We start from the raw sequence: 26,109 nt of genomic DNA, 5'->3' as shown, positions 1-26,109 counted from the left end.
TTTTCAGTCAATTTCTTCACATCACACCAATGCCAGCTGTTCAGCTGCTCCCATGAGTGAATTTGTTCTACAAACAGTAGTTCTGCAAAGCAGACACTCCAGCAATGGAGACTGGGATGATCAATGGCTTACAGCTTTGTGTACTGAAGGGACAGCACTGTGGACAGAGGTCTCAAGACATCAGTTGGGTCACACAAAGCTGAGGAGACAGTACCCACAGTGATACAGTACGCTGTAGATACTTGTGGAGTGAGGCTGAGGCGAGGACAGCTCTCCATAGCGGACACCCACTGGATCCTGGAACAAGTGTGGCACATTCCCACACCTACACACAGACTTTGCTGCAGTGGCAACTTTCCCACTGCTTGTGGTTGCTCCTTGCCTTGGCTGTAGGGTACAACCACCAGCACCAGGCATGAGCCCACCTTTAGGTGTGCAGTCTGCAGGTGCAGCCCCTAACAAGCGCAAAATACCTTCTGCAGCTGAGACCAGCTGTGAGACAACATGCCCAGTGAGACCAGTGGACCACTACCTAGTGGAAAAAATTACTCCCTTAACAGTACTCAGACACTCTCATGAGGCACTCTGATGCTGCACGGATGACTGCAGGCCCATGATGCCATTTTTTTCTACAGCAAGCAGATGGAGGTTTGTGACCAGTTTCTCACAGCCAAACTTCCTGCAGAGGGATGACTAGCTTTCAGAGTGTTAAACAGACATGTGACCATGGCCAAATGCCAGATGGCTGGAAAGAGCATTGGAGCAGCCCTCCAATGATGTATGTCTAGCCTTGGCTGCCAGCATCATGGACCATATGTATCAGCTCCCAGATAGAAAGGCCTGGCTGCAAGTTAGGAGTGTGACACACAGATATTACATAGCACAATTTTTAGTGATGCCATTGTAGAATGGGCCAGAATGAAGAACATTTTTTCTTTTCCTTGCTTCTCACTTGTAATCAGTATGCAGGGAATCTGCATTAGATTCATTGTGCAGCCATTACTGATGCTTGTAATCAGCAGCAGAACACAAGTGAAAAGGAAAACAAGGATTAAAAAAAAGCCTCCACATGGCATCACTCTCTGCAAACTAGCAACACCAGCTGCAGTTTCATGACCTCTTTATGCTGACCTAAGTCTGGGCTGCTATGGAAACAATCAGCCCTAACCTTCCTGCCCACCCTGTCATGAGCTGGCCCAGGGAATTTGACTGCTATTTAACCAGGTTCCTTTTCATTTGAATCAGCTACCTGAGTGTCATACTGCTCAGCCCGCCCAAGCTCAGGAGGCAGCAGGAGAGCACAGTCAGCAGCAGCAATTTGCAGTGGGATGAGCTGAAAGATGTTGTCTTACAGCAATAGCTTCACAGCACACCAGCCTTAACCTGCCTCAACATATCTCACAGGCATGCTGACATGGCTTGCAGAAAGCACAGCCCGTTTCAGAGATATTCCAATGCGTGTGCCACATTGGTAACACACAAACCAGTGATCTGCCCAGACTGATTTCATTCATGCTTTAGCCTGGGACGTGCTTATGCAAGACATGAAACAAAGCTAGAACTGTGCACGCTCCTAATGAGAGTATGTGTGAACAAACAGCTGGCAGCCAAGTTATAACAACAAAAAAAACCCCATCTCCCCAAAAAACCCAACCCAAAAGATAGTTGCCTATGTATTTTAGAAAGAATTTTGTTGCTGTTTGCGTTTTCAAGAAATATGTATGCTTGAAGAATAAGAGCCTTTTTTATTCCATATTCCCATTGGTGTCTAAAAATGGCAACCCTCAAATGCAAATTTCAGTCATGTGACAGCATTTAATCTGTATCAGCAGAGCACTCTGATCCCTGGATGGGATTTTGGCAGTCTAGTCCCATTAACTCTCATTTATGTTCCAGAGCTGGAGGTTGGTTCAGAGGAAGCCTGAAGATGCTTTATCATGTGGAATGGTGCTTAGTCCTTCTGGGATGTCCAAGTCTCTGTGTAGTTAACAGCTGGGCTAGTCCACTCATCACCATCATAAATATGGTCAGCGACATCACCAGCACATAGTGGCTGATGCTGCAAGGAAGAGACAGATAAAAAAAGTGAGAGAAAAATACAAATTTGCAGAGTAAAGAAAAAAAACTCTGACATAAACAACCCTCTGAATATTTTTTTTCATTTTCAGTAGGCCTAATTTTTCACCTAGGATGTAATTTTATATAAGCAGCTCTTAGAAGACAAGTATTATAGCAGCACTTTCATGTAAAAACCCAAGTCTGTGACAAAATAAAATTGGTAGGGGACAGCAGAAAACACAATGGAGTGTACACCAAGTGAGTAAGAGGTACCAGGTGTACTTTTCATTCAAATGGATAATTCAGTGTATGCAAGTAAAACAACTGCAAAACTTTTATTTACTGTCAACTATAACACAGAATCTAGAGAGAACTTGCCATCAGGCAGACACTGCTTGCTAGTAAGACAACTCATATATTTATGTCAGAGGAAGTGCAATTTTCTAGAGAAAACACTATTCTAGTGACAAGTAGCTTTAAGAAGAAAAAAACAACAAAACCCCGCTACTTTTTCACTCAACATTGCTAAAATCTGTAGAATTCTCTGCTGTGGTAGCACATGCAAAGAGATTAAAGAGATGAGTTCAAGAGTGGCTAATAAACACAATATGAAAATGTAGCTTCTGGGTTAGGAAGTCCTTAAGCCACTACTGATTAAAAGGTTAACAAGCAGTGAGCTTGTTCTCCACTTGCTCAAATTCTGTTACCTGATGTTCACCGGTGTTGCAGATGGGCTATTTAGAGTCAGACTGAGATTTGACATTCAGTGAAATCTAGGACATTCAGTGTTCTGTGTTCAATGGGTTCAAGGCCCATTTGAAATTAAATCTGGCTAAGGATGTCAAGAATAACAAGAAGGGCTTCTTCAAAGACACCAATAACAAAAGGAAAACGATGGAAAAAGTGGGCCTGCTACTGAATGGAGCAGGGACCCTTGCAACAGAGACTGCAGAAAAGGCTGAGATACTGAATGCATTCTCTGTTTCAGTCTTCACTGCCAAGGCTAGCTCTCAGGAATCCCTGACCCAGGAGATCAGGAAGAAGGTCTGGAGGAAGGCAGACTCTCCCTTCATATGGGAGATCTGGGTTACAGACCATTTAGTCAAACCTGACATCCACATGTGCAGATGCCTCCTCAGCAAGTTCACTGATGACACAAAGCTGGGAGGAGTGGCTGATACCCCAGAGTGTTGTGCAGCCCTTCAGAAGGACCTCGACAGGTTGGAGAGAGGGAGATGGGCATAGAAGAACTGCCTGAGATTCAACAAAGGCAAATGCAGGTCCTACACTTGGGGAAGAATAACCCCAAGCACCAGGACAGGCTGGAGGCTGACCTGCTGGAAAGCAGCTGTGCAGAGAAGGACCTGGGGGTCCTGGTGGACAACAAGCTGTCCATGAGCCAGCAGTGTGACCTTGTGGCCAAGAAGGCCAAAGGTATCCTGGGGTGCATTAGGAAAGGCAGTGCCAGCAGGTCGAGGGAGGTGATCCTGCCCCTCTGCTCAGCCCTGGCCTCATTTGGAGAGCTGTGTGCAGTTCTGGGCTCCTCAGGACGGAGAGACGTGGAGCTCCTGGAGCAGGTCCAGTGGAGAGCTACAAAGATAATTAAGGGATTAAAAGACTGCAGTACCTCACCTGCAAGGGAAGGCTGAGGGAGCTGGGCCTGTTCAGTCTTGAGAAGAAACAAGTGAGAAGGGACCTCTTCAGTGTCTGTCAGTATCTGAAGGGAAGGCACCAAGAGGATGCATCCAGGCTCTTCTTGGTGGTGCCAAGCAAGAGAATGAGAGGTAATGGACACAAACTGGAACACAGGAAGTTCCACCTGAACATGAGGAAGAACTTTATTGTGCACGTGATTGAGCACCAGAACAGGCTGCCCAGAGAAGCTGTGGAGTCTCCTTCCCTGGAGAAAAGCCATCTGGACACAATCCTGAGTAATGTGTTCTGGGGGACCCTGCTTGACCAGGGAGCTTGGACTAGGTGACCTCCAGTGGTCCCTTCCCACCTCAACCAGTCTGTGATTCTGTAGGATCTGAATCAGGTACTGTTAATGTAAACCACTAGTCATTCAGAGACCAGAAATCTTCCAAAGCCAGTGACATTTCAGGTTAGAGCTGCAGACGAAACAGTGCTGCACCCGTGTCCATTATGCATCCAGTGTGGCTTTGGTTTTTCCTGGGACTACTGAAGAAACTGGCACTCTGACATGAGAGGTACCCGTACCTCCTGATGCACCCATACCAATTATTTCAAAGTAGATGGCTCTTTAGGACAAACAGAGTAACTTCAGACTCCATGAAGTCTGAGTTTAGTCACAAAAAAGGATTGCAAGGAACGCTTGCTGGCTTAATGACCTGGAATTTCTGCCAGAGGACTCATTTAGTTTGAGAGTTTAGCCACAGAAGAGCAGTAAAGCTCATAATGCCATCGCTATCAATCCTCACAACCCTGAGACTGTGACAACTCTGGCGCTAACCTAGCACAATTTAGCCCTGTGAAGTGGAGAAGCACCAGCTCTTAACAAAGCTGGGCCACTAACAAGTGTGAGAGAATAAAAGTAATCCAAAAAGTTCTTCCATAGCCAGGGTGCCAGCAACCAAAGAACCAAATTGTACAGAGAACATGAAAACAGACTTGATGCGCGCAGTCAGATTTTTCTGTTTCAGTTGAGTCTGACTAAAACATTGACAGCATTTCGTCGACAAACGGGACAGGGAGCCCGGACAGGCATTCCAGGAGCCTTTTTATTATTTTATTCCTTTATCAGTCTCACATACAGAGTTGAGACAGATGGTACAAAGCTCACACCATCACAGGCATCCAAAGACTTCTTTGTTACAGAGCATTCTTAAAAGCTTCTTAGCCAATTAGCGTGCTTCTAAAATTTACAGACAAGTGTTTTAACCAATCCTCAACAGCGCATGTACATCTCTTGCACACAATACTTGCTTGTTATGCTTTTATATAACAATGCACAATATTCCATTATTAAGCTTAAACTTATCTATCTTGCTAGGCATATTTTTTGCAACTTCAAAACCTATCTCAGTCAAACCTAGAAACTCTAACCATTGTTTTAATGTCCTTGCTTGCTATATAATTGTATCCTATCTTCAAGTTTCCTCAGCTAGAGCTGATTCCTAAATTCTTTTTGCTTTCTTTCTGAAACCTGCTTTTCTTTTCACACCTAAGAGCTTTTCCACCTTTTATGTTTCCCCACAATACATCTCACAAATGCCTTGCTCAAAATACACAGTTTTAAGAAATCAATTAGAAAAATCCACCAGCATAAAAGGGTTCAGACCTCAACAAGCATAATGGAGCAGTAGAGTAGCATATCTACAAGAGCCAAGCTCCTGTCCTGTTTCTGTGGGAAAGGTGTAAGAAGACACAGGGAGAGCATGAAGTCAGGCACAAAGTCTACTGTCACCTGGGCAGTGCACTTTGGACTTCGTAGTTCACAGCACATTTACAACAACAAAGATAACACAACTCCCTCAAGAGCTGCCCTTGAAAGACCACCGGGGTGTGTTACAGCTTTGGTTTCAGGTCTCCATGGGAAAGGACATACTGACAGATGAAATTCAAACCCTTGCTGCAGTTATCTTCATGGTGTAATCTGCCCTTGAGGACTGTACATTCACCACAGGTAGATAAGGTTGCTGGCTCTTAAGGGAACAGCCACTTACAGAAAGCTATGATTTCCTTTGGCATACATACAAAATATATATGTATATATGCCATGCATGGTCCCCAGACAGGTATCTGAGTTCTTGTGCACCCCCTAAAAGGAGCTCTTGCAGATATCATCAGTGATTTGGCAGGGCATAGGGAGGGGCTTTCTCAAAGCAAAAAGGTGTCTTCAAACTCTGCTTAGCCACCTGTCAGTTGAGAGACTGGATCCTCCATACTTTTGTAAAGAAGACAGTGTTGCACACACTTCTCCCTTGCTATACTGCAAAAGGCTGCATAGTTGTGCTCCTTTAATAAAATATCAGACGTTCAAAGATAGATAGATAGATATTATGCCATAGATCACAATTAAAAACAGTATCAATCTACTTGTCATGTAATTACAAACAGCCAGCATCTCTGGGACTCTCAGCAACTGGTACTGCACTGCCTGTGGGCAGCTCTGCCTGGTAAATTACTTCTTAGGCTGGGGTAATGCTATATTTAAACAAAGAAAACAAGACTGTTACAGCTATATGCCACAATGGCAGTGGCAAAAATCTTGACCCCTATACAATTCAGAACCTGCACCCTTGACTGGATCTGTAGTTACAGTGAAGGAGGTAATTCTCAAAACAAGCTTTCTGTTTTGAGAAACAAAGCTGAGCTAATGAGAAAAAGGAGTGAGATTCTAGGATCCAGGCAAATTAGATCCATGTGGAGGAAGAAGAGCAATTAAATAGGTACAAGAGAATAGCATAATGGAGCATGGTGGGGCAATGCTTATAAAGGATGAGATGGTACAGGTAGCAGGTGTAGGGGATCATGGATGATCTATGGTAAGGCAGCACTGTTCAATGGGAAGGTGAGTGCCCCATGTAAGGATCAATGTCAACAGGCAAAGATGGTGACAGTAAATTTTTTTTATCAGGGAGCAAGACACCTGTTTCAGCGGCAAGGAACCACAAGGAGAACATATGAGGTACTACCACCTCCTGGCTTTGTTTGTGACAGTGTATATTGGTGAGAAAAAAAGAAGACAAGAAGAATCAAAGACAAGAAGAATCTAAGGCATAAAAAAAATAAGGGGGGTAAGCAGTGGGAATCAATCTTGCTCCAAATCTTGGCTTTCTCCCAAGACAGGCTAATTCCTAAGATGATAGACCTCATTAGAAGCTAGAAAGACAAGAAGATGGAGTAAGTTACCATAGCAATTAAAGAAACTAAAAACAAAACAACTAAAACAAAAACAACTTGTGCAAGGACTTGGACAAGCAGCTCCAGAAGAGTCCGGATACATTATTTCTATATTACATGCTCTTTGAACTGTTCCCAAGCACACACTGAGACCCCAGATTTAGATTCTGAATTTTAAATTTCCTGCTTTTCCAGTCAGCATGCCACACCCTCTCTCCTCAGTTTCACCAAAAACAAATCACAAAACCTTTGTTTTAAGTCAGAGCTAGAAGCCCCAGCATCCCAACCTTGAAATCGATTCCGTTATCCCTAAAATCTAAAAAAACAGTTTTGTGCTTTATCTATGTCTCCTGACCTCTGAAACTGCAGAAGAACAGTTAAGATCATATCTTTATCTTCCAGCACCTATAAAGAGAAGGAATAGTACAGTATCTGTACACTATACTGTGTCTGTATATAGCTATATAATAGCCATATAAAGAACCTTTAAGGTTTATCTTTACTATCGGGTTATACAACTATTTACAAAGTATGTATACTGTAAAGATATACTAGGCTTTAAAGGCTATTTCTCTCTCTTTCTGGAAAGGGACAGATACAGATACATAAGCACACCTTTTAAGCTGCAGAGAAATTATTTTAGTGACAAAGAAGCTGAAAAGCTAGCTATTCCATTTGGCTGTTATTCAAAAATAAAAAGGATCTGTCAGAACAAACTTCTCATGATTGTGTATTACACATTGATACATCAAAAACACTAGGAAAACTATACTATTATTTTAAAAAATTTAATGGTGTGTTCTTCTGGGGCAAATGATGCAATTCAGGTATATAGGTAGAGGACAAGGTTAGCAGACCTTAGAAGCTTGTGTAAGCTGCTGCTTTGAGTTCTGCATTCACTGCAAGATTATCCCATTATTATATCAAAACAATGAAAAGCACTCTCTGAAAGACAAGCTGACATTGATTTTGGCATGACCATTAAGAAAAGGGGATAGAAAACTTTCTAAGAAGCCATAAATATTTATGGTAATTGATAATTTACTGAGAGGAGGGAAACAGTGGTGCATTGATAATTTGCTGAATGTGGTAATACAGGACTGTATGTTGAATCTGTTGTTGTTCAGCTTTTCCTTAATGAACTGGAAGAGCGGAAGAGGTAAAAATCTGTTTCCATTCAAAGGCAATACTTATGTGGCATGGTGAATTCCACCGGGAGAATAAAGACATCATATTGTTAAGGCAAATGTGAGGCATGGTAAAATGTCCTGCCATGTGCTTAAAGCAAGGTAGAATAGGATGTAAAAGCCAGGAGTCAGACGTGAAATTTTTAAAAATAGAAAAGTCAGTTCAGTGAACAAACCTTACTTCCAAACAATGAGATCCACTAGGAAAGAAAACATCAAGGTGAAAAAGCAGTGAAGGTCTTTTCATCGCAAGGGATTTAAAGCCATCTCATCTACATGAAACTTCGCTATTGGACAAACCAAATATTGCCTAATGAGACTGCTCCTCCGCTGGCATATTCTTAATAGAGAGAGAACATACAAAACTTTTGAACTGTGGTAATTAGAAAGCCCATCACCACAAAAAAAAGGATGAGTAAGGAAACATATATCAAAACTTTACAAATGTGGCACATACACTGCTGGACTCTGAGAGACTTTAGAGGCATGAACCTCCACCAGGCAATTAAGCTGCTGCTTTTCCCACTCTGATTTCACTGATGTGGTAACCAGTAATGTAACACAAACCCAGATATTTTTGCTGACACACACATATGCACTTCCTATCAATGTGACAAGAAAAAACCAAAAATATGAGAGCAGCTGTCCCTAAGAGTGCTTCTATTCTTTGTTCTGTGAAATCCTACACAGGTTTTGTTGAGATGCAAGGAGTTGGGGGAAAAAAAAGAACCATAATTTCCTTAACTGACTCAGCCTTCTCAGGAAAGTTTTGGCAACATGGAAAATGTCAACTGAGACAGGGTATTTTCAGACCTTGCTGTCAAAGCAGCAACAGACAACACTGCAATGAGAATGCCACAGAGCTGTCACAGCCCTTGCAACAGGAGGACAGGAAAGAGCTATGTTAGTATCTCACTCCCACTGGTTTTGGGAATTGCCCAAAAGCCCTTGAAGCTCATCCTCCCTTTCAGGAACAAACAAACAAAAAAATCTTGTGCTGTTGTCTGCTAATTTTGCCAAGCCTGAGGATCACACATTAGAAATCTGCTCAGAGGAGAAAGTTCTGGTGCTAGAGTAATGGTCATGCTAGATGAAAGAAGGACCACTTAGCTCTGCACCTATGGTTTCATTTCTTTTCTTATCCAACCTAATTATTTTTCTTATGTGCATATACACACATACATATAAAAGATATATAAAGAGACTACAATAAAATAACATAGGTGGTAGAGTCAAGCACTCAAAAGTAAAGTAATGACAGAGGCTGCCTGAACATTATGCATTTCCCTTGATGCCTTAGGTTTTCACTTTTTATATTTTTCAAATCCTGTATTGCCTGGTGTGTAACTGAAGTTTCTTGTGGCCTGTTAGCTGCTGTTCTCTCATGCTAGTCAGACATAACAAGCCACTCTAGGTTTGCTCTCCAAGGATACTCAGATTGTCCTAGGCCCAAAATGTGTAAACTAACATCTGAAGAGGAGGGCAAACTTGGGGTAGTTACATCATTAACTGGGGTTGTAATTGGAGAATTGATCCTGATATGCGAATGAACCAAACTTATAAAAGTGTGAAAAACCCGTGACCGTCTGTCCATCTTGGGTGTAGCCTTTGGCCTGCCCAGGGTGTGCCTTTGAAGGCCCTTCAAATAAATACTTACCTTTATTCCCTTATTCTTGTCTAGTCTCTGTTTTTAGGTGGCCACTTCAGGCATCACCATGTAAAAAATTAATCACAAATTACTCTTTCAAAAGGGCTTTTTCAGTGCTTTCTTCACTGATCAAAACACACAGAGGGGCAGAATTACAGTGGTGCATAATGAGCTCTCCTAAACTCTTCAGAACAAGGCAACCTTCCAGCTGAAATAGATCCAGCAATGCATTACTGTTGTAAAGCTCTATGCTATGAAGACCATGTATCAGAGAGGAAGTCTTTGGGTACTGGTAATGATTTATACTTTTGCTGCTAACTTCCAAGTAAAAAGCTTCTTGCCCAACAGAACAGAAATTTTCTGAGGTCTTTAATATCCTTATTAATCTGCAGAAAAATTCAAACCAAGGGATGAGGCCATCTGACTTAGCATAAACTGACCACAGCAAGGATCTAAGTGTACCTCTGCCCATTAGAAACCTTCATAAGGTAATGATAAGCAGGAATTGGAACCTCCAAAGAAAACAGGTAGAATACGTGTGCACGTGTGTGTCCACGCACTGCTGGGAACGTTGGGGCTCACAAAAGCAAAGTACAGAGTATATGTAGACTGAACAGAATATTAACTATGGCTCACTATTCAGCTTCAGTGTACATAACAGTGTCAAGTGACCAGATTGGCCGGATTAGTAACAACGCAATCCCTACTAAGCTTCTTACAGCATTTTATCTATTTCCACAACTCAGGGAAAGTAAATCTGAAACGTGTATTCCTTGTATTTGAGGCTAATGTAACTCATAATGCAAAACAAGTTCTCTCATTTTAGCTGTGATTTCTATGTTTAAATGCTAAACTCTTCCCCAGCTAGAGGGAAGATAAGTGCATGGGCCTTGGTAGCCACCAACATATTTACACAAGGCTCACTAATTCGCAGTGAACTGTATGTGGAGGCTTAAGTAGATACAAGACAGTTAACAACTTTGATAAATTGTTATTTTAACAGTGATTACAACTAATTAAAATCCAAAACATTAATTAAAATAGGTTTTGTGTAATTACTGTTTAAACAAATCCTACTAACTGTATTTCTTGCCATGCTGGATTTATTAATTACTCCATGTTGCTCTGGCACAGATTTTAAGACACAAGTTTTAGCTTGGAATATGTATGCATATGTGTGCACACGTGTTCAAAGTATGTGGAACATCCCTGAAGCATTTGATTAAGGAGAGTAATTGGAAAAAGTTCCAAGAGTTATGACTAGATAAACAATAGTATGAACCTATGAAGCTTTAAAAATGCAACAGAGGCTAAAAAGGTACTGTACCTTGTTCCAATATCCAGCCAGCTTCCATAATCTTGAACCAAAAAGAAAAAATGCTAGGAAATAAAGCAACTTTGATTAGTACATAAAAACTGCACAATTTGGAACAGAAAATTAAACGCCAATTTTTTCAGGCTGCTTACTCCAAATTTCTAATTCTTCACATAGAATAAGCACAAGACCTTTCTAGGAATGATCATTTGGACCACAGTAAAGAATAGTCTAGGAACCAGAAATAAATTTAACATGGTATCAAACAAAAACATCAAGAGATGGACCAAGTTCTGTCTAGCTTGGCTTGCAAGAAACAGAGTAATACCAGAACTTTTTCAATTGGAAAAGCCAAGCCACTTTATTGTTTGAAATAAGAAGATGCCAATAAATGCATAGTGCCTGAAAGTTTTCATAGAATTTTAACACAAAAGTCATTGGGCAACTCTGGCAGTTCCCCACCTGTAAAGTGGGAATAATGTTGCAAGAAGATAGTACTTGTCTCTTAGTGAATTCCCTTAATTCTAGCTGGTGGGCCCATTGATTCAAGACCACAAACATGTTCTCTTTTTTTCTCCTGCTACTTTTTCTTTTCTTGATTTAGTTCCCACTTTCGCTTTTCTTGACAGAGTTCCTACATATCAAACCTTTTTGGTAATTTCTTTTTTTTTTTTTTTGTACACCAAGTACATACCTGCTAATTGTTTCAAAATACTTAAACCAAAATAGGAGAATACATGAGATATAAGACCTGGATATACTGGGGCTTGCTACACACCAGTAAATACCTGTAGTCGTCTTTAGGTTTAGTTATACTGATTTTATTAGTGAAACACTATGAATGTGGTTTATTGCTGTACTATTTCTTTTCCTGTGGAAGTTACCCAAAATCAGATTAGTCACACAGACTTATCTGAAACTTGACATAACCAAACCTTCTCCTTTTCTCACTCTACAGACAAATTAGCAATTATTTGGTTTTTACTCATTGTTTTTCCAATCAGGTGATATTTACAGATCACACTGTACTAGGAAATAAGACCAGGAATGCTTACTCCAAGGGACAAAACAAAACCAGCCATGTATAAAGTGACAACACGAGCTCTACCTGCTGGTTTGAAAAGGTTTCTATTTACCTTGTGGTACCCAGTGGCATGCTTGCTGAGTTGAAGACAGTTGGAGTGGGCAAAAAATACATACTTTTAATCTGCAAAATTGTGTTGGGGTATTGTTCAGCTTTGGGTTCTTTCAGCTAGCTTGGATTGTGGATGCAGGCTTTCTGAAGATAGCATTTGCTGACAGCTTATTACAAAGGGCACAAAGCGTCTTCTCAGGTGCTGCTGATCTCCTGGATTCTGACAAGTCTAATGGAGCTGGTGGGTAATTGCATTTCTCCTTTTCCTCTCTTTTTCAAGAGAAGTTGGGGTGGGTAAAAGGTTCAGAATTCCTGAACAATAAACTAAACCCTGCACACAGCTAAAACTGATATTCTTGTTTAATTTTTCCAAGGAATTTGATTGCAAAGCACATGAGAAACTCCAAATGTTAACTTATTACTTCACTTTTGTCTCTTATTATTATGAGAGCATTGCTTCTTCAGAAGCATTAATTACATGAAATTTGAAGAGCACTGATTGGAAGAGTTTTATCTCTAAGTTATGCTAGGATTTCGATCCAATTCTCTGCCCTAGTTACAAAAACTTTGAAGTCTGAAACAAATTCAGATCTCTCTTGATGGAATTAGGAAAACTCTCTGCTTCTTGATCTTATTTGAAGAGAATGTGCAACAACAACTTACCAAAGCCATAATGTCGGAAATCACAAGAACAATGAGGAAAAGGCTGCAAAGAAGAAAAACCCAGCAAAGTCAGACCACTGACCTTTCTTTATGGCCACATATATTAAAAGAGCTTATTAAAACCCACAGAAAGAAATTAAAGTAAGATATGATTTCTTGCATTTGCCTTTCAAACACTCAGATACATTTCAATCTATTAGAAAACAATTAAAATACATGACTAGGACATCTGGCATTTATAATTTCACGTTAACAGAGCTTCAATTTTGCCATGGAGAAACCTAATGAGAGTCATATTTTGGAGAACAAAAGAATCTTACAAACAGTACCTGCCCATTCCTAATGCAAGGAGCTGTGTGCAGGTTAGACCAAAGAAAGCTGATTTAGGAGCTTCATGATGGACTCAAAGAGTGAGCAAAGCTGTTTGGCAGATACCTGAGCCAATCAGTCCCTCCCTGATAACCACTCTGCTGGGTCAGAGGCTGCTGAAGGAGGTTCTTGCCTCCCTTCAAAATCTCTGGATGCCCATAACCTGCTCTGGGAACCCCTTGCATTTTGGGGGCATGCTCCCAAACCTGTGAGCCTAAATATCAGGTAGCAGGTTACTTCTGGAAATTAGGCTGTGGCTAGTAAAACGAACCAGAAGGAAGGAGGCAGAGCTATTTTTTCTCCCCCATTAACCTAATCTTCTTTTCCTCAAACTATGTAAATCCTAAATTACATGAAAGCAATCACTATAACTGGTTAAAACTGGTTTCTAAGTTAATGACACTGAAGTAATGTTGCAAACAGCTGACCCATTAACAAAAAAGTCTTTAACTAGAATACAGCTAATTTATCAGTACTACCATCATAAAACTACAAATGGTTTTTCTTGGAAAATGTCCTGCTGCAGCATTGCATGAGCATGTACTGGGGGGATACCCATACCAATGCCTCCAAATGAGGAACTTTCTGATACTGCCTACGTCAGTCGTGCTTCATTAGTAAACCAGGATGCAACAAACCAAATGTCTCAGACTCGTGGAAAGGCTTCTCTCCACTAACCTATGGCTCAAGTAGGATGTTGCAATCTTATAGTACTTAGGAGGCACTCAGCTAGAGGGCTGTTTTTTCACAGGCAAGCTCCAAGAATATATTGGGACAGAATATTCCCCACAGGGGGAGGAAAAAAAAAAAAAAGTCTTTAATCTATAAACAGGGAGTTTAGGAGCAATTTGTCCAAATCATAAAAATCCACTTTTTGCCCTTCTGAACTGCAGGAAGCCTTTCACAATAGAAGGACAAGACTAATTTCAGGGCATGTTTATACACTGCAAAGACAAGATTGTTCCCAGGGATGGCTTAATTTATCTAGCAGGGGCTGCAAAAACAGTATGAAGTGCAGCACAGACTTCAGGATGTGCTGACAATCAGAGCACAACCTCTCCAAGGATCCTGGGTGCTCCCTGCAGTTTCTGCCTTGCTCCCAGGTGGATGCTGTGGCAGTATCACTGCATTTGTTACCTAAGCACAGCAAAATGAAGTTGGCACAAACACCAGACAGAGTTACAGCCACAGCCTCATGAAGTGGCACAGAAATACTTGTGTCCCTTGGCTTGCGAAGGCAGTATCTTTTCCCCTCTCACACACTCAGATGCACACTCCATAAAAATTTGCAATATCACCAGTGCTGCCAAGGCAAGCATTCACAAATTGGGAAATGCTGACCTTTATGATGCTTGAGCCCTAGAAATGGAAATCACTAGCTGGTCATCTGAGCAACCCCAGGTCCTCAATGCAGCCCTGCTCTTGTACAAGCCTTAGTGATGAGGATGAGCACCCTTCCTTGGGCATCCAAGGATGGCGCAGGCATAGTGCGCACACAGCTAAGGCAGAGCAGGTAAAAGGGGTGGTGAGCATCGTGCTGCTGCTCCAACAAGGAGTCAGATTTTGGGCTACCCCATCTCTCTGTGGTACCAGGTGGTGGTGTACAAGGAGACAACAGGCAGGGACAGGCAGGATGAAAGCAAACAGAAGAGCATCACAACAAGCGAGGGCAGCTTCCTCACGCTCAGCTGAGCGACGTGCAGGAGAGTCTCTGCAGTCCTCCTGCCACACATAGCAGGACTTGGTCAGCCCCACATAACATCCCACAGTGATAAAACCACATAACCATGTGACAGGGACCTCCTGCACCTCAGCACCATCCATAATATCACACAATGAGCAGAGGATTCAGTCATGCGCTCTGAGTCTGCTGAATGGGGCGAGCAGGGCTAACAAAGGAAATTAAAGTCTTGAGACAGGGAAAACATGAGGATATTTCAAGTCAAGGATACAGCACTCTGTGAGGCTGAGCACCCATACTTTCATTTCTGAAAAGTCCTTAGAGATGGGGAAACAACTCGCAGCCATCTGCTCCTACTGCAAAAAATATGTAATACTGAACACATCTGGGAAGCACTGAACTGCAATGCAAGGACATCCAGTACCCCTTTTTTTTTTTAATGCTATTTTTGGTGAGGTCAGTGCTACAAAGCTATAAATTGGTTACATTACAAATAGGCTATTTTAAAAATATTATGCTATAGGCAGAGACAGAGTATAAAGTAAAAATAAGACTTTAAATTATGCTCATTTTTTAACATTATGGAGAAAAAAGTGCTCCTTCTGTGTATTACCAACAAAGAATATTAAATATCTGATTGTTTCAGACAAAGCCAACACGTCAATTTATATTCATTTATCACTAAGGAAAAACTCCTGAGCTTGCAGAAATCACTGAACAAAACCCCAAGCCCTAATAACAAATAAAAGCAACAATGACATCTAATAGAGTTTTTTTAAATTTACACAGAGATTTGAAAATTCTGAATTCTTGCAAAACAGATTTGAAACCCATACTAATGCAGAAATATAGCACTTAACGTACCTCTTAGAAGACAGCTGTGTTGTGACTTGAACAGCTTCGAAAGCACATGATACCAGAACAAACGGGATTGCAACCTGTTTAAAACACAAGCTATATTTTGGCTTATAGTCATATTTACAAAAGAATCTGGGCAGGTTGTGGAAACATTTTCCTGTTTTGGAAATTATCACAGAATGGGTGTGTTACAAAATAAAATATTGGCTAGACAGGGTAGAAAACAATTTTGCAGGAAACAATTTCAGTAAATGAATAAAAACCCCCTTCCATGGTCATAGCTGAACTGCAGTGAAATAAGCCATGAGGTAATATGGAAAACTATAATTAAAACATATCCTCACTTTATTTTTCCATTTTAGCACTAGCAATAAATACTTCAACAAAGCTAGAAGACAGAACTATTCAGATCCAGCATGTAACATGAGAGGCTGCAGAGTTTCAAGTGTAATAGGACAATCACATCAGAACCACAAAAAAGAATGAATGCAGAAGGCATTCAGTAAGGCAAGGATCACACTGCCTCTCCAGGGCCAAGTCAAGCAAATGTAAATGGTTCAGTAAATTAAGAACACAACAAACAAGTTAGAAAACACGAATGTTGCCTTTTGCTCTTTGCAAAGTTGATTTGCAATCCTTAAGCTGGCAATGTATAAAACCTGACTTCTCGCATCCAGGAGGTTTGCACCATTGATCTGTGTCCTGCAGGACAACACGAAGTGTACCTGTAACTTAAAGTCTGCTTTCTCTGGGACAGACACAGCAGAAAAGCAGAGGTAGGAAATACTGCTTATTTTAGTAATAACCCATAAATTTGGTGTCCCCCCTTCATACCTCTGACAGATCCCCTACTCAAATACTAGCAAAGAGCTACCACACCCTGCCTGCAAACCAGAAGTGCAATCCAATCTTTGACAGACTATTAAAAAAATATAAAAAATAATAGCCATTGTAAAATGACAACCTAATCAGTAGAACATTCAAAGCCTCTATTTGACGTAATGTAGATAGAGCTAATTATATATATATATATATATCCTCAACATTTCCATAGCTATTATACACTGCAGGAAAAGCTTATAATTTTAAAAATTATTTAAGTATTTTCAACATTTGAAATTTCCATTTTAATACAATAAACTGACCTAATGCTGTTAAATTACACTTCCAAGAACTTTAGCTTCTCTTTTGGGAAACAGAATGATCTCTCTAGAGACACTACAAAGGCTGAAAGATTCACATGTGGTTAAGAAGCCTAATGAAGCTCAAATACATAAATATGTTTTTGTGAATTGCAAAGTAACAACCATGTATGTGAGATGTTATTTATTCCACAGTTCTCTGAGAAAATTTCACCAAGATAAGGTTACTAACCTTCAGTAAAAGCAAGCCTCCCATCATGAAGGGACTGAACACAGTCAAGAAACAATAGACAGAAGCAGGATCAAAACTAGAGAAACATGAAAAAGACATTACATATCTTTGAAATGGTGTTTTCCATTAAAAAAACAGAGCATTTAATTACCCTGTAACACACTGGGTTGTATATACATTTTTAAACAAGGCTTCCAACTTTATCTTCTCTTGATGAAATATTAAATGAGCAGGGACTGCCAACCTCACTCTTCTTTCTCTACAATTTTTTCTCTGATTGTGTTTTTCAAGGTGCCATTCTGTTGGTGGGCAACCAAGCTCTTTCTGTTCATCCTGTCAATAACTTCTAATGGAATTGAGACAACCTCACAACCAACAAGCCCAAGCTCTTAGGGAAGTTGTTACAGAGAGCAGAAACAAAATAAATTATCATTCCACTGATTACTGCTTTGATTCTGCTGCCCTGATTTTGCTAACTAAATTTACGCTTTGTATGTCAACCACAGGAAGAATTTTTTGTACTCTGTGTCTCAAATAAATGAGTAAAATTTACCTGTTAATAGAAGCTATGTTTCCAGTGCCAAAAAAGGCTGTGACTATGAAGAAAACCTAGATGTATTTAAGGAAAATACACTACAGAAATGGCTGCAATAAAATAAAACCAGCATTTCTCATCCTTCATTCCAGTTTACTTTCAAAATCTATCATGAAACCACAAGAAGCTGACTCACTGTTACAGGTTTACAGTGCATTAAGAAATCCAAAGTATTTTCTAGCTCTACCCTAGATTTCACACACAACTATATCAATTTTAAAAGACACAGACTGCCTGAGTAAGGTTTTAGAGCCTGTCTTGAGGCCCCTGAAAGAAAGCTGCAGCTGGCTTTTTGGGTCCCTGCCTAGCAAGATAGGAACATCTGTGGAACACAAACCCAGCTATGCATTCCAACACAAGCTTTTGCAGAAAGTAATGACCTACGCACGTGCTCTACACACCAAAAGAGATGGCTTTATTGAGGAACTGACCATGGAAAAGGTAGTTGGCTCTTAAAAAAGGCTAAAGGCTCCTATGCTATCCTTCCTATAGATTTTTTTGTCCAAAGATTATGCTGAGTCTACCCTTGGCAATATGGGACTCCCACTTTTGTCCTTACTTGAGGGAGAATGACTCTGTACAGTTATCTGTACAGCTGGAAGTTTTTTGATAAACCTTACCTTTTTCATCTAGATACAACTCTTGCTGCTGCATGAGCCCATATAGGTATTTTTCTTGCTCCTGAGCTCGTTGGAGCCCATTATAGCTCATGTGGCTACAGCTGAAGAATGGTTTTTAACTGGTTTTTAGCATAAGGCAGAGGGTTAGTCAGTGAGGATGGGCTGCTGTTGCCTGAGCTCCCTCTGGTCCTTTTGCTCCTGTTATAGCTCCTGCACTGGATCATCTAAATCTCTCCATAAACAATTTGTTACCAACTGTTCAGTAGAATCGTTGGGATTCTGCATGCAATATTTTGGAAGGATTAGGTCAGCATAACTGAAGAAATCATGCTTCCCAAGAGTATCACAAAATTTCAAGTTTAGTAACACAGCAGTCTAACAGCCTAGCGTGGTTCTGCCGGCTGAGATTTATAAGAAGACCAGGTCTGCAATAAAACAAACAAGAAAATACCAGTAACACATAGGTCTAATCAAAATGCTAAGCATGAGCAATCTGAATCTTTTCCTCAAAGACCTGCTGGTTTCTCAGCAGATGCCAGCTACTGGGCCCGGTGGAGGAGCCTTGGGACAACATTAAGACACACAGTTCACAGGGTCATAACTGCAGTATGACTGCTCTAGCAGAAAAGGTTTCTCCTCTACTACCACTATTTCTAAACATTAAACAGCATCTAAATTAAAAAAGCCACAACATATTTTGAGCAGGTAAAGGAGATCTGCAAATTAGTTATTTTTTCAGGAGCTGAGCAAAACACATTCAAGTGTTTTAGATTAAAGTGATGCTCACTTGTGGGGCAGTGTGAGGAGCAGAAAAGGCCTTGACTCTGTGCAAGCACTGTACTACCAACACTGTTGTCATCATAAATGCAAAACAGCCTCACAGTAGCTACTGTCAAGAAAATCAACTCCAGCCAAAACCAACACAGCTACATTCCAGTGTTAAAGAAGTGCTATGCTAGAGTTTTAAAAAATACAGTTGGATTGCTTGGGTTTTTTTGGCTAATATTTAGCATCTGACAGACAGCAGTAGCTTTACTGAAGTTAGCAGATTTTTTGTTAAAACAGCAAATGAAATTGATGCATTTATTGCAAGGTGTCTCAGCTCTTTTAGGTATACTAAAGCATGCACAAACATCAAACATCTAGCAAATCATTTTGCCTTCTTTCTTAGCACTAATCTGCCTTCTTAAATTGGTACCTGTTACACTTTCTCTGCTGCAGGTTCTCAATGTCCAACAACACGATTTCAAATTCCAAAAGCATGGACTCTGTGACTGTGACCCACCCTTTCAGATCTGGTTATTGTAAAGCCCATCTCTGTAGGAATCAGCATTGAGACAATTTCCTCCCCAGCTACAATAACTCACCTGCACTAAACTCCCCTGTGTTCTAGACTGGCTCACTTTCTCTTCGATTTGCCCACCCATCATCCTTGCTGCCAAGTAGCTCTCACTTAATTGCAGTCCCACAATGAAAGACAAAAATGACAATGTTATCAACGTACAGTGTTTAAAAAAAATAACAGCTGCAGTATCAGTTACAGGAATGCAAACTAACTGCTATGGTAGTGAACAAACAGCTGTTCCCTCCTAAGCCCATATAATTTCTACCAGTAGAAATCACTTATGATATAAACAATTCTCAGCCATATTCTGGGAGCCTGCAGGAACTTTCCTTCTTGTTTCATCTGCTTGCTACCTAACGTTTGCTTCCTAACACACTGCCATACTCTAGGAATGAGAATAACTTTAATATCACCTACTTCAACTGATTTGTGAAGGTGAGCAAGTTCCCTCCTGCCAAAATGTAATAAAACAAAACCAAACTGAAAACAGAACTCCTTAGAAGAAAATTTACCTCAACTGCAATGGTCCTAAGTAGGCAAGGAGCCGGATTCTAAAACAGTGCATTTTTAACTACTTGATAAAAAAGCATAATGTACAAGACCATTGCCTTTTGAGCAATATGAGTCAAATCACCTTTATCAGCTTCTGTTCCCAGTGAGTACCAGGCTACAAATTTTGATTGCAGACTCTTTTGAAACAAACCCTTTTTCCCCCTGGAATGCAGCAAACAGCAAAAGGATACAAAGAAGAAGGACCTCCGGACGTCATCCAGGTGGAGCTGTCGAAACTGAGTTATATCCACAGCATAGGTGAAGTTGAAAACAGCAAGCTGGAAAGACAGCAGAAGAAATCAATGCTAAGTATCAACTAATGGACTTTGATAGAGCCACCATATTTTTACTGAAATGAATGAGAAAGAAACCTGCTTCACTATCATCTGTTATTAGAGTACTATAATAAGGACTGCAAACCTTTCCCATGTTTTCATTATACTTTAATGAATTAATGAATCTGCCAGAAAGACTGTACAAGTGAGATGATCAAATGAACAGTGGAGCTTCCGCTGTTATCTACACTAAAAATGAACTTCTAAGCCTTAGACTTATAATCATCTTTTTTCATCAGAAATATTCCTCCTACACACATACACTTCCACTGCTCACATAAGCATATGGATAAAGATCCTCAAAAATAAAAGACTGCAATTATCCTCATTTGACTTATTTTGTGAGTGAAAATAGTAAAATACTCTCCATCTCCTATACTCAGTTCTCAGCACAATATCACTTGACATGAAGAGAAATTATCTTCATGGAATTTAAGAGGTCAATGAACTCCTTTACATTGGGGAAAAGAAAAAAATCAAGTAATAGACACTCAACACTGATAACATTTTAATTTAAAATAATCTCTCATCATCAGAGAATTGAGCTGTTTTTTCTAATACAAGATTTACTTTGCAGCATATATTAACAGGCATTCTAGGGATCATATTTTCTAATGTATAAACAGGAAGCAGGGGTAAGTATTATTGTTCCTTTCACTTGAGAATATTGGCATACAGGGAGTGACAATTTCGAACAGAATTATAGCCTACCTATGTTTTTTCACTTGCATTTGATTCATAAAGTGTTCATTGTTTAATACTACTTTAATAGAATTTTATTGTACAATAAAGAGAACACCAGACTAACATCAGACAGGCAAGCATCTCAGATGGCTTGTAACAAGATGCAAGAGATAGTGTGGGTTCTAGAGTGGAAGAGAAAATACATCCCACAGATACTAAACACCTTCAGTCGCAATCGTGACATCACATTAAGTGCAATTTTGATATTCAGATTCCATTTCTATTGCTTAAGATGCTACAAAACACACACAAATTATCATAAGTAAAGGTAGCACAAACAGAAAGTGATTCCTGGTTTTATTTCTGTTTTTTAGCCTTGAATTGGTAGAGCCTCCCTCTTAAGTTTTGAAACTGTCTTCCTTGTAGGAGCACCACAAAACCATAGTATGTGTCAGGTTCAATCTGATGACTGCCTTGGCTCAGGTTTCAACCCCCAGGTTTCAACCTCCCTAATTATTATGAGCTGCAAAAGGAAGGAAAAATGTGTACCAACACTCCTCTTCAAGTGACTCTGGCCACTCCCACGCATCTGTACCCAGGAGGGCTCATCTGGGAGAAGCCAGGGAGAGCTGTGGTGCACACCCACCTGGCTCCAAGGACCCAAACCACTGTAACTGGCACTTCGGATCTGGCCAAAACAGTGCCACAGCCCCAGTTTGTTCAACCCTAGACCTAATCTAAGAGCTAAGTTGCAGCGTGAGCAGCATGGCCTTTGCAAATTGTTGACAATATACTAAATTTTAAGGTGGAAGAAATTGTACTGATTACAAAATTCCCTCTTCTCCTCCAGGCAAATCTGAGAAGGTGCTATTTCCAGGTTAGTTTCCAGTTCCTTGTCAGTATAAACAGAAATAAGTCTCCATCTTTGAACAAAGACAGGACAGACTCAAATGAAGATTTCTAATATTTCCTATGGGTCTTTTCAGAAATCAAGTAATTTCTTTTCAGCCTCTCACTTGTGAGTCTGTGATCAGACCAAAAAAAGTACAGTGACATTGTACTTACTCCGAAGAGTTATTGCACCTTATGCTGAATTATCACTACACTTGACAGAGAGAGCTCTGTAGCCTACAGACCATACCACTGTGTCTTACTAAGTCAAACTGTCTTCCTGCATTCCTAGAAATGGCTCTGATGTGCAATATCTTCAATAACATGAGTTACAAGTCTTTCTTACAAGGTCATATTCCTAGTTCATGAAACAGCTAATACTGGCTTCCCAAACTGAAAAGAAATGCAAAGTGTTCCTCTCTGAAAACCACTCAGAATACTGCACCCTCAAAAACAAACAAACAAAAAAAAACCTGTTAATTAACCTGATATATCTATCAAGAGCTGTTACCTTTGGTTTGAGTGAAAGACCATAATGCTGCAGTGCTTCTTGTTCCATATTTATCCATGCAAACATCAAACCAAACAGTGCCAGTGGAAAGAGAGCTTCATATCTGAAAAGTAACGTAATAATCATAGTAAGTGCAGTCACTGACAACTAATAACATCAAATGCTGACATGTTTCTTTTTTCTTCACACAAAGGATATACCAAGACCTAGTGGCATTCTCCCCCTTCTCTCCCCATTTCTGAGTACCCACAGTTGGTTGAATTTTAAAGCCATACAGTAGTCAAATGGCAAAAGTAGGAGAAACAGAGATTGATTCAGTTTTGTCATGTTTTGCATTTTTTTGTTTAATGGCTGCCACAATGTTGCATGAGTACCTTTCTTAATTTTAACAAAACTGGAATAAAGGTAAAAGAAACAGGAAAAAAAGAAACATATTTGACATTCATTTTCTGCAAAATGAGAAATTTTTTAATGAGAATGACTTGGAACTGAAGGGTTACAGTCCAACTTAAACAGCAACTAGAGATTGTCTCTGTAGGACCTGATCACACAAACTCATTATGGTGACCTCAGTTTGGCTCTCAGGAAAGAGACATCTGTATAACAAAAAGAGCATTACATTTTACTTCAGTGAAGTGTTCTTTTCTTCACTGTATTCCAATCCTTCACAATAGCAGCATCAAGTCACACTCTAACCATGGCCACTAAGCTGTTCTAGTTACACTCTCAACCTCTGAGGAGTACTTCTGGCTCCTACAGCACACAAATTCCAAAGCATGACTGTACTTATGTGAGAGATTAAGACCTCAAGATAACATAAGGGTATAGACTGAAACTGGATAATACTCAGTTTCTCCAGTTGCACTTCATGGTATTTCCCATTTTTTTTTCTTTCAGGATAAAATTATAATACTGTCACTGACTTTAATACTGGTCCTGACAAGATTGTAAATGTTTTCCTTTTTATTTTTTCCTTCTTAGACACACACCTATTTGTTTAAAAAATAAGGAAATCATTGCAGTTAATCTTGGTATTGTTTCCATTGGGCTACAAAGCAGTTTCAAACTGGAAAAAAAATTTTTGAGTAGACATTTCCACTTTAATTACCTGAATGACAGGCAGCTAAACATGAAGACAAAACAATTGTGTTGTCAGTAATAGAAACACTACAACCCTTACAATGGTCTACGCTTGCCTACAGATTAAATGCCTTCGTTGACAAGTGGTTGTATGCAATGCTCTTCAGCTGGCTTCAGTAGTTCCACTTAACTACCCCTAGAGAGGTGCTGCAATTACCCAGGCTATGTGCTGGGTTATCAGGACATGGTATAAGAGTGCACTGAGGAGAGAAACACTGGACACTTTTGGCACCAGTGCCTTGGGTTTTGTTTTCTTTTTTAAGAATTGTTCCAAATTTTTTGGGTCTATTTGGACATTGTAGGAAGACAGCAGAGAGCTGTCAGCATTTACATGGTCTGGAGCAGGGCCAAAATACAAAGAGGGAGATTGCCAGCCTCAGAGAGAACAACATTCATGCTTTATCCAGTAGCCAGCACAGGCTAAGAAGGTTGAATGTAAGAACAGGTGTGCAGTCAGGAGCAACATTAGGATCAAAGTCTTAATGGGGAAGTGGGAGAAAGAGGATGCAGAAGATTGGAAAAAAAGGAGATGCTTCAACTAAAATGAGAGTATCCACAGGAGACAGCTATTGTAAAATGTCTGCTGCAAGATGTTTTATTCCACTTAATTTTCCAGTGTAATTAAATTCAGAGAATAAGTGGGAGGGGAGGCAGAAAGAACAGTTCTTATACTCCCCATTAATTATGCTCTTAAGAGCTACCACGTCTGAAAAAAAAGAAAGGGTTGGCTGACACAGTGTTTTCTTCATTTAAAACATCAGAGAAATTGACTTTTATCCAAAAAGAAGCAAGGCCTAGTCTTTACGGGAAACAACATCCCTTTGAAAAAAAAAAATTACTTCCACAAAAATCTCTCAGAATAAAATTTTCCCTCATTTTAGGACTACCTGTTTCCTGGCATACATCATTTAAGCCATAACTAGACACCAGTGCTGAGCAGCTGGGAGAGAAGCTATTTCCTTTTGTTTGCAAAAAAGCACACGTCAAAACAACAAAAGGCATAAATTAAACCAAACTTTCTTATTTTGGTGCAAGATTGTTTGAACACACACCCTTCCAGCCACTGCCTTGACTAGCTGAAAGGAATGTCAACAAACTAGTGTTTATAATGCAAGGAGGAACATGAAAGGTCCCCTGAAATTTTATTTAGTAAACTAAACAAGGAGATAAATGCTGGAAGCACGTGTTACACCTTTAATAGAAATGTGCATGAGATGAAGCAGTTTCACATATAGCCCTGGATTTTCATATGTAAAACCAACCCAAATAGAGTAAGAATGAAGTACCCTGTGCTGAAGAGCAGGTAGGTGGACATCAGGGAGAGCAATATGCTGAACAGTCTCTGAAAGAGAAACGTGGAGCTCAGTAGCAGCAACACTGGGGAAGAAACTGCAATAATAAGAAGAGATCCGTCAGTCACACCATGCAAAACATTTCATACTCAGTAACAAGGTAACTTTCCTCAAATCTTGACATTTTATGTACAGAATCAATACAGATCATACATGACCCAAGTTACTTTTGCTAAAGGAAATCCAATGTTTGGAATGTTTCACATTCATCAAAAGTAATTTCAGTTCTGTATCATTTTAATTCCCTGTCTTTCTACATCACAGCCTTTATAATTTCTCATGAACTGATGTTACTAAGTCTTCAAGATGATGCAGAAGCACTACCCTAAACCCCAGTCAAACTTGATTGTTTAATACTACTCTGAGAACTACTTACCATGGCCCTGAGGACCCCTGGCAGCTCAAAGACTGCAGTGACAAAGCCACTGCTCCACTGTACTAGAACCATAGAAAGGCTTGGGTTGGAAGGGACCTTAAAGATAACCTAGTTCCAACCCCCCTACCATGGTCAGGGACACATTCCACTAGGATCAGGTTGCTCAGAGCCCCATCCAACCTGGCCTTCTAACCTTTGTAATTCAATTGGGGCTACTGCAAAAGTGAGTAAGAGGAAGAAAAATAGGAAAGATGGCCAATGCTTAAAGATGGGAAAGGGAGAAGGAAAAGCATTGCTCTGATTTAATCTTTAAATCTGACTTTTTTTCTTCATATGAAAATTGCACGTTTATAAAAAAGTATGCTGACAAATAACATTCATGTGATCCTTTGTTGCAGTATAGTAACTTCACATTACTGAATCATTCAAAGGCTGCATCAACAGTAAGTCAAAATTAATCATCACTCTAAGGAACACAAAACTATAAGACATGGGAAGTACTCGCTTGTCATTATCATCATTGTATACATTCATATTTATAGTAAACATATCAG

General features: G+C 40.0%; 1 protein-coding gene across 2 annotated transcripts in view; it reads right to left on the bottom strand.

Moving 5' to 3' along the window:
* Positions 1-1,725: 1,725 nt before the first annotated feature.
* The window catches only part of PIGN (phosphatidylinositol glycan anchor biosynthesis class N), a 101,086-nt gene continuing 76,702 nt past the window's right edge, over positions 1,726-26,109 (bottom strand). For both annotated transcript variants that reach the window (XM_069008292.1, XM_069008294.1), the window contains exons 21-29: positions 25,114-25,216; positions 22,688-22,790; positions 20,458-20,544; positions 17,708-17,763; positions 17,155-17,230; positions 15,787-15,860; positions 12,873-12,915; positions 11,087-11,139; positions 1,726-2,059 (exon numbers count right to left, since the gene is read on the bottom strand). In XM_069008292.1, coding sequence (XP_068864393.1) covers positions 1,936-2,059; positions 11,087-11,139; positions 12,873-12,915; positions 15,787-15,860; positions 17,155-17,230; positions 17,708-17,763; positions 20,458-20,544; positions 22,688-22,790; positions 25,114-25,216 — 719 coding nt within the window. In that variant the 3' untranslated portion in view covers positions 1,726-1,935. The remainder of the gene's footprint in view (positions 2,060-11,086; positions 11,140-12,872; positions 12,916-15,786; positions 15,861-17,154; positions 17,231-17,707; positions 17,764-20,457; positions 20,545-22,687; positions 22,791-25,113; positions 25,217-26,109) is intronic.

Source organism: Aphelocoma coerulescens, chromosome 2 (genome assembly GCF_041296385.1).
Source record: "Aphelocoma coerulescens isolate FSJ_1873_10779 chromosome 2, UR_Acoe_1.0, whole genome shotgun sequence".
Lineage (NCBI taxonomy): Eukaryota > Metazoa > Chordata > Aves > Passeriformes > Corvidae > Aphelocoma > Aphelocoma coerulescens.
This window is presented reverse-complemented; position numbering and strand designations above follow the sequence as displayed.